This window comes from Mastomys coucha, unplaced genomic scaffold (genome assembly GCF_008632895.1).
Source record: "Mastomys coucha isolate ucsf_1 unplaced genomic scaffold, UCSF_Mcou_1 pScaffold20, whole genome shotgun sequence".
In the NCBI taxonomy this organism is placed as follows: Eukaryota; Metazoa; Chordata; class Mammalia; order Rodentia; family Muridae; genus Mastomys; species Mastomys coucha.
This window is the reverse complement of record NW_022196903.1, coordinates 60,841,099-60,850,989: the sequence shown is the minus strand read 5'-3', so window position 1 is coordinate 60,850,989 and position 9,891 is coordinate 60,841,099. Positions and strand designations below refer to the sequence as shown.

The following is a 9,891-nucleotide window of genomic DNA, read 5'->3' as shown; positions in this document are numbered from 1 at the left end:
AATGTGTAGCAGAACGGTGGGTAGAGACAGGGAAGACTCTATTGGATCTATTCTGGGTATTTTAAAAGTATCTGGAAATCTCATCTTAGTTATTTATTAAATTTTTGAAAAGTTATTCTTACAAAAATATGAGCTTGGAGATTTCAGTAATAGTTTGAGCATCTTAATTAATTAAATTTTGTTTTAATATTTCAATTTTCTAAATCAAATGTTGTATCATTGATTTTGATGTAATAGAGTTTTCCATTAGCTGTGAGAAGAATATTTGCAATTCTCAAATGGTATAAAATTACTTAAATGCAAACTAACCAATGCTTCCTCTAATAGTTACAAACTACAATAGCATGATAAAATACGCATTCACAAAAATACCAATTAAAGTCAAGTTTAGCTGCTGATTATCACAGATAATAATTTTTATTTTACTAGAATATCATTTACTAATATATAATGTATAAATATATAATATATATGAGAATAAAATAATAAATGAAGGCAGGTGTGGTGTCACACACGTATGATCCCAGAACTCTTTACGAGGAACAACAATATGAACTAACCAGTACTCCCAGAGCTCCCAGGGACTAAACCACCAAAGTGTACACATGGTGGGACTCATGGTTCCAGCTGCGTATGTAGCATAGGATGGCCTTGTCAGTTCCAGCTGCATATGTAGCATAAGATGGCCTTGTCGGTTCTAGCTGCATATGTAGCATAGGATAGCCTTGTCGGTCATCAGTGGGAGGAGAGGCCCTTGGTCCTGTGAAGGCTCTATGCCCCAGTGTAGGGGAATGCCAGGGCCAGGAAGCAGGAGAGGGTGGGTTGGTGAGCAGGGGGAGTGGGGAGGAAATAGGTTTTATTTTCCAGAGGGGAAACCAGGAAAGGGGATAACATTTGAAATGTAAATAAAGACAATATCTAATAAAAAAAAAGCCAAGGCCATAGTATCATTACTTTGATTAGAAAGTGAGAACTTATCTCTCACACCGAGAAAAGCACAACAAAATCAAAGTAGAAAACATATAATGTAGAGTTATGACATCACTGTCAATACATGGAACAAAAATAATGCCAATAGTTTTCATTATGTCACTGGCCAAAGAGTATCAACATCACAAAAAACAATCGGTAACTAAGTTTATATTAATAAGCATTACAGTATTTTCAGTTTGTTTTAATAATTTTCATTAAAAAGTCTGCAGTACTACAGTAGGCAGGGACCAAGACCTGACAAAGTCAACCAGAAAATAGCCGACACACTCTCTATTTTCCTTAATGATCATTTTATTTAACAAAAATATTTTATATAACTCAGTTTTTCACTCAAGTGATGTATAGTATTCATGTTAGCTGCGCTGGCATACGCTATGCTATTCCTCTATTCTTAGGCCCAGTAGTCCAACTGACACACACACACACACACACACACACACACACAGACACGCACACGTTCACACACACACACACACACACACACACACACACACACACACACACACATGCACACTACCCAGCGAACATTTTCATATCTCTCCCAAACTCACATTTTGTAACTTGTGATGAAGCTCTAGGTATGATTGCTTCCCCACTTTTGCTGCTGCTGGTCATCTCAGGGGAATTGGTTTATAACTGTGAGACTATAATATTCTAGTCAGCTTCTCGTGCTTTCAGTTACACCTGCACTAAACTCAATTTCCAAAGAATAATTTGTGCATTTAAGTTATTTAAGAGGGCCAGGTAATAGCTATGAATGAATACCTAATTTATAAGTGACCAGGACTTATTCATGCTGTTATATACTTTATAAAGATTCCAGGGAACTAGCTTGGGTGGCTAAGGTCTTCATCTGCTGAGAGTTCTGAAGACTTATTCTTGCTGCTGACAGTGGACAGTACATCAGCCAACACCATCTATCTTGCTACCTGAAAGTCACATGCTCACTTCAGGTTCTCCCTGAGCAGTCATACAGCTTTTTAGTCATTACTCAGTAAATATGGTAGATCTTAAAATGGCAATGAAACTTTTGATGTAGTACATTTGTATGTTCCTTCTATTATTAAATATCCACATAGCAGAAGGCAAAGTGCACCAAAAATTGAACAAACAAGACTGTTCTAAACTCAAATACTGATATAATGGAGGGGTGAGATGTTTTTTCTTGGAAGAATGTAGAGCTATGGAGAGAATAGCTCTTGTTCCCTTTTGTTTCAGGTCTCTTCAGACAGATGCTTTCAGGCTGCTTAATCTTTTGGTCTGGGTCAATTTAATAGATATGGTTTCTCCGCTACTACCAATGTTTATGGGCACACTTTGGCTTTTATTACTTACAACTAAATTTTACAACCTACACTAATGGGAAAGCCAGGAACAGTGACAACTATACATCCAGTGTCTGCTCTGAATCTGCTCCAGTGTTTTCACATTGGCCTGAGCAGCCCTGACCTGCACACTACTACAGACTGCAAAGTTAGTGAGTGTCCGATGTGTCACAGTGGGTCCAATTCTTCTTGGCACTGTATTACTTTGTAGACACTATCTGTGATGCTTTCTTTTATTCTCTGACTTTATAGTTAACATTATATTAGTATAATCTTGTGATTCTTCAGTTAGGAAACTTTCTGTGTTATCAAATAAAAATATCTGCTAAATCCTTAAAATTTAAATTAAACAACTTAGATTGGTGTGAACACCAGTAGCTTCAGCACTCAGGAGGCAGAAGTAAAAGGAACATAATTTTGAGAACATCCTGAGCTACAACACAAGGTCCGAGCTCAAGGACTTGTCTGTCTCACTTAACAGTATTCCAAAAATGTGCAGAATACTTAGATTGACCCTAGCATTACATTTTTTTTCAAATGAAACAAATGTCTTTTCTTGGTTCATGCATATGTTAACCACTCAGTTTGTAGTCATGGTAGCTGTGGTCTTTTTCTGGTTCAGTGATCCCCAGAGAAAGATGCCACTTGATGAATTAGAAGATGCATCATTTTCTTTAAGTAATAAACATTTATAAAGCAATGGATGTGAAGAAGGAAGGTTGAAGTGCATAACTTTGGGATAAGAAAAAATCATTTTAGATTACTTTCTTTTATCTTATTAAATTATCACCTTTATTTGTCTTATAATACATGTCACATATTTATAAATTTTATATGAATAATTAATAACAAATGATTATATATATGTGGTTTGACCATTTGCAACTTTAAAGTTTGAATTGGTCTACAGTTCTTACAGTTTGGAGACCAACACTTGAATTAAAACACACATACGGGTGGTTTTCCTGCATGTATGTCTGTGCACCATTTGCATGCCTAGGTCAGAAGGCAATGGATACCCTGGAACTAGAGTTATAGATAGTTATGAGCCACCAGGTCATTGCTAGGAAAATCAAACCCAGCCTCTCTGCAAGAGCAAAAAGTACTTTTAAAAGTGAGATATCTCTTCAGCTCCTGTTCTGGAGCTTTTAAAAAACTGAACATCACGTGCAGCTATTGTAGGTTTATGTCAGTGAAAGAATAAGATATTTGGCTATGGCAATTGGAATGAATCGATTCCTTTACTAGGTTAAGCACAATCAGGTAAATACAAAATATATGACATATGGCTTTATACTCTTGGTGAGGTTTTAGAGTGATCTCATCACTAAGTTCTATGATATTTACATACACACATGCATCCATAATATTATATATGTGGAATATATTAGTGAACTTGATGCATAATTATATGAAGTCTTCCTTACACAAGAATCTGAGTAAGTGTAGTAGTTTTCTATTTTCTATCACAAACTGATTTTAATGTACTGAATTAATTTGATAAAATAATGACACTGGTAAAAAAAAATAATGACACTGGTAACCAGACCAAATAACTAACATAGGCACCAAAGGTAAGACTATTGATATGTACTGTAAAAAGTGTGTGGGTGCTAATAATGCAAAATAATACTAGGAACATTGTTCTCATGAGAAGGAATGTCTTTTAAAACAATAACTGTAAAACAGAATTACTATCTGGTCAGTTTTGGTGAGTTCATGTTTGTCAGAATGTGTTGAAAATTGTGTTTGTCTTAGCATCACATGTTCTCTCTTGTTGGAGGCTCCCAGCTCCATGTATTCAGATGAGACTATGTATCCTGTAGAAACTATGGAAATCAGAAAAATAAAATAGGACCAATGCCAGGATAGGGATGGGGAGGTAGTAAACAATAGAGAGGGGATAAGCAATAGAAGGGTGCAAGTCATCTGATAAAGGAAAGGGGCAAAGGGGGTACCTTAGGGAGGGCAAGAGAGAAGATGGTGGGAAGAGGGTAAAGGGGAATTGTAGGATACAGGGATCTGAGAAGAGAAATGTAAAAGGGGCCTCCTCAGAGAAGGAGGGAGACATAAGTACAGGAGAAAGTGGGAGCAAGGTAATGGAGCATAGCAGAACACAATTGCTCTTGTGGTGGAGTGGGAAAATGTATGGGGGATCCTTACAAAAGAGGGAGGGAGACAAATGCAGAAAGCAATAGATAGGTAAAATAACAACAGGGATGGCTGAAAATCCATAAAGAATTATACTGTTAGCTATCTACCTCCCCTTCCCCTGCTTAGGAAAAGAAATCTAATGCATGTGTTGAGCTGGCAGTTAGTACCTTAGACCTGAAGTAGAGTCTCACAACAGGTTTAAATGGGATGAGAACTAAACTGGGAGACATATAGGTCCATTTATAACCATAACTAATAGTTAAACATTTAATAGGTGTGGAGTTACACTAATGGTCTTCAACTGAATCTTTGTCTTTAATTCCAGATTTGAGAGATGTAAGATCTCTTGGAAAAAGAAACATAAAAATTGATGATTCAAGAAAGATATTTTGCTGACTATAACAGTGGGATTATTATGAATTATCATTGTGATTCCTTTAGAAGTAATAATCATGACATGGATAGTTGCAAAATGGGGCATAGCAAAAATATGGAATATTTTTGTGAATATTTGTGATTTTTTTCCTACCTCAACATAATTTGTGTTCATTTGTACAAATGTGATATATGTTTTGTGCTCATCAGTATATGTTTAGGTGTTAAATACAAAATAAGGTGATTTAAATCAACAGAACTGTATTTCTAAGAAATGAGGCTCAGATGTAATACAGACACACAAAGTGTGCATTTTATATAGATGTGACTGAGATTGCATGTATTTTCTATACCATTCTATACAGAGAGGAGATACATAAAAGAGAGATATATAGAAATGTAGGAAATTATGTCCAGTATGGAACATCAAATGTTAGAGACATGGTAATCAAGAATAAGTAGCTAATCAATGCCTCAGTGTAGAGGAGTGCTGGGGCTAGGAGGTGGGAGTGGGTGTATGGGTCGAGGAGCACCCTCACAGAAGCAGGGAGAGGGAGAATGGGATATGGGGTTAGTGGAGGGGAAACCAGAAAAGGTGATAACATTTGAAATGTAAATAAATAAAATATTCAACTAAAAAAAGAATAAGTAAACTAATAAGCAATAATGTATAGATATACCAATCAGTGAATAATGTTTGATGTATCTAATTTTTTTCAGATATATGAAATATGCTTCCTCTATGACCGTAAGATAAATATACGTTCTGATTATGTTTTCATTAAATAATGTCTTTTATTTCCAAGCTGGACTTGGAACCTTAGCCAATATATTTCTTCTTTTTTTCTACACTGCCATAATCCTATGTCACAGATCTAAGTTCATGGACTTGATCTCCTTTCAATTGACCTTCATTCACATAATGATGGTTATCACTGGATGGGATATTTTTACTACAGACATGTTTGATTTACTGAACATAGAGAATGACTTCATATGTAAGGCAACTTCTTACATACACAGGGCGATGAGAGGCCTCTCTATCTGCATCACCTGCCTCCTGAGTGTGTTCCAGGCTGTGACGATCAGTCCCAATGCCTCTCTGCTGGCAAAATTTAAACGTAAACTAAAAAAATACATGATCTATTCTTTCTTCTATTTTTGGCCTTTCAATTTGTCATTCAGCAGTAGCCAGATCTTCTATGTTGGTGCTTATACCAATGGGAGTGAGACCAACCAGATGAAGGTCACTAAATACTGCTCACTCTTTCCCATGAACAACATTGTCAGGGTATTGACTTCAACAATGACAACCTCAAGAGATGTATTTCTTGTAGGAGTCATGCTGACTACAAGCACACACATGGTGATTATCTTGTTCAGGCATCAGAGACAATGCAAGCATCTTCATAGCATCAGGCACCTGAGAGCATCCCCTGAGAAAAGGGCCACCCAGACCATCTTGCTGCTGGTGTTTTTCTATGTGGTCATGTACTGGGTGGACTTTATCATGTCATCCAGAGCAGTCTTTTTATGGATGTTTGACCCAGTCATCCTAACTGTTCAGAAGTTTGTGATAAATGCCTATCCCACAATTAGTCCTTTGATACAAATCAGTTCTGATAATCGAATAATCGTGCTAAAAAAATATGCAAAAAATATGCCTCCACATTTTTAAAAAAGTATAATTTTTCTCTTATTTAAAAAACAATTTACTTATTTTATTTACATGTATTAGTTTTTGGCCTGGCATGTATGCATGTGTGCATTCCTGGTATTCACAGAGGTCAGAAGAATTCATGGAATCTGGAAGTACAGATGGTTGTAAGGTACCATGCTGGTGCAGCACCAATAATCTTTTCCCTACAAAACAGATCTTCCTTCCTTTCTTTCTTTCTCTTTCTTTCTTTCTCTCTCTCTTTCTTTCTTTCTTTCTTTCTTTCTTTCTTCCTTCCTTTCTTTCTTCCTTTCTTTCTTTCTATCTTCCTTCCTTCCTTCCTTCCTGCCTTCCTTCCTCCTTCCTTCCTTTCTTTCTTTCTTTCTTTCTTTCTTTCTTTCTTTCTTTCTTTCTTTCTTTCTTTCTTTTTTTAAAGGATTTATTTCAGTTTACAATTACAATTACATTACCATGTCACACTCTATCACGGAGGAAAGTCAGGACTGGCACTGAAGCAGAGGCCAGTGGAAGGACAATTGTTACTGGCTTTCTCCCCATGGCTTGCTTAGCCTGCTTTTTTATTCCCCAACCCTTTATCTCCCCACTCCCTGCACCCCACTATCCCTTATCCTTTGCTTTGCTTGCTCTGGTCCAGCTTGTTCTGGCCATATTTATTTCATATATGTGGGTACACTGTCACTGACACAGTCAAAGACAGCATTCAGATGCCCATTGCAGATGGATGTGAGCCACTATGTGGTTGCTGGGAATTGAACTCAGGAGCTCTGAAAACACAGTCAGTGTTCTTATCGATAAACTGAGCCATCTCTCCAGCCCCAGATTTTTCTTAAACTGTTTAATAGTTCCAGTAGCAAAGCAAGATTTTTCATATGATTTAAATTGAATTTGTAGTATTATACTTATTCACTGTTTTGAGTTTTCTGCTGCCAAGAAGTATATGGTTCTTAAGTTCATTGTACATCATAAATTCATATTTCCACAGGATTTCTCTTAGTGTCTGCTTTTTACTTTATTTCATAAATGTTCCCTTGATGCTGATGTTACTCAAAAGATTTCTCTTGCTGATAGTGACTTTTTAAAGCTTTTTCTAATAAAATATATTTTAATTTACTCTAAATAATCAAGAATATTTTAAATATTTGATTGTAGCTTTAACTCTGGTTCCTTACTATAATTTCTCTGGACCCATAAAAGTAATGAGTTTAAAGTTTCCAGTTTTTCCTACTCACTGAGTATTAAGTACTTAATGAGTCTTATATGAAATTTTCATGTGCCTGAATATTCACACTTTATTTCTTTCACCCTTACTGAAATATTGATCAATAAAAATTGTGTACATACACATACCTGATGTTCGGCATGTTATTTGTATATGGGTGAATGCATGCCTATGTGTGCATAGATGAAGGATGTATGTGCACATGGAGTCCATATATGTGTCCACATTGAACATAGAGGCCAGGAGACAACTTTGGCTTGCTGGGAGCCTTCGCAGCCTGGATTGGGTTAAAGTGGGACAGAGCATCAGACACAGATTTAAAGGCTGATGGTCTCTGGCCTTCTAGCTTTCTATCTATACTGAATGCTTGCTGATAACTTACCAAAAATCCTGAAAATATTCTTGCTTATTCTAAAGTTTAAAATTGCTGGCTTTTATCCATTGAACTGAGTACAGGGTCCCCAATGAAGGAGCTAGAGAAAGGACCAAAGGAGGTGAAGGGTTTGCAGCCCCTTAGGGCGAACAACAATATGAACTAACTAGTACCCTCAGAGCTCCCAGGGACTCAACCACCAACCAAGGAGTACACATGGTGGGACTGATTGCACTGGCAGCATGTGTAGAGTAGAGGATTGTGTACTGGCTGGTTTTGTGTTTCAACTTGACACAGGCTGGAGTTATCACAGAGAAGGAAGTTTCAGTTGGGGAAGTGCCTCCATGAGATCCAGCTGTGGGGCATTTTCTCAATTGCCCCTTGTGGGTGGTGCCATCCCTGGGCTGGAGGTCTTGGGTTCTATAAGAGATCAGGCTGAGCAAGTCAGGAGAAGCAAGCCAGTAAGAAACATCCCTCCATGGCCTCTGCATCAGCTCCTGCTTCCTGACCTGCTTGAGTTCCAGTCCTGACTTCCTTGGTGATATACAGCAATATGGATGTAAGCTGAATAAACCCTTTCCTCCCCAACTTGCTTCTTGGTCATGATGTTTGTGCAGGAATAGAAACCCTGACTAAGACAGATTGCAATGTCGATCATCGATGGGAGAAGAGGCCCTTGGCTCTGTGAAGGTTCTGTGCCTCAGTGGGGAATACCAGGGCCAATAAGTGGGAGAGGGTGGAGTGACAAGCAGGGGAAGGGCGGAGGCAACAGAGGTGGTTTGTTCTTGTTGTTTTTTGTTTTTTGGAGGGGAAACTGGGAAAGGAGAAATCATATGACATGTAAATAAAGAAAATATCTAATAAAAAATAAAGAAAAAGAAAAAAATTGCTGGCTTCTTTTCTCTGTGCTTTCTTTAGCTCCTTATATCTTTCCTGTTCTTTATTGAACTCTTTATGCTTAAAGAAACACTAGGGAAACTTAACTCTACCTTACTGTTATGTGCTTCCTTAAGCACTGAAAACTTAACTTTATTAACTCTTTATTACTTTGCTTTAATAAGCCCTAATATCTGGCAATTAACACATGCTGTTTAGCAGCAGGAAACTAAGCAAAAGGATTTATTGCTAGTGCTCCTTTCTCTGGTCAGTATCCCAGAAGCCTCTCTGGCTATGCTCATTATCTCTTTGTGACCAAGAGAAAAAGGAAAGGAAAGGAATTAAGATGCTTTATATTAGTCAAATATGCACAAACATATGCGTATTCATACACCCACACTCTGGGCAGGGTCAACTGTAACAATCACCTGCACAGCTATATACATATACACACACACATATATATGAACATACATATAGACAAACTAACATATACATTTGGATGGATGGATGGATGGATGGATGGATGGATGGATGGATGGATGGGGCAGAGCACCTCAAGCCAAATCATCCCACCAACAACGTTATTTCTTTTCTCTGGTCTTTTAAAACCTTCTTTGACCAATAGTTTTTTTAATTTATTTAATCTTTCATTTATTTATTTATACTCCAGATTTTATTCCACATCCCATACCTTCTCCTTGTATCCCTGTCTCCAAGACGATGCCAACATTTCCCACACCCCCACACTTCACCAGACCTCTAAACTTTATAGGGCTTGAAGGTTAGGTGCATCTTCTCTGACTGAACCCAGACCCAGGCAGTCCTGTGCTGTGTATTGGTGTTGGGAGCCTCATATCAGCTGGCGTATGCTGCCTGGTTGGTGGTCCAATGTCTG

The 9,891-nt window shown here is 37.5% G+C and overlaps 1 protein-coding gene across 1 annotated transcript; it reads left to right on the top strand.

Annotated features, from left to right (window-relative positions):
• The first annotated feature begins 5,619 nt into the window (after window positions 1-5,619).
• On the top strand, window positions 5,620-6,529 carry LOC116098162 (vomeronasal type-1 receptor 90-like). Its single transcript, XM_031380869.1, has one exon. The coding sequence runs from the start codon at window positions 5,620-5,622 to the stop codon at window positions 6,523-6,525; it is 906 nt and encodes a 301-aa protein (XP_031236729.1). The 3' UTR covers window positions 6,526-6,529.
• The last annotated feature ends 3,362 nt before the right edge of the window (window positions 6,530-9,891 follow it).

Coding starts and splice junctions, on each gene's coding strand:
- LOC116098162 (XM_031380869.1), top strand. CDS start 5,620: ATGTTTTCATTAAATAATGTCTTTTATTTCCAAGCTGGACTTGGAACC.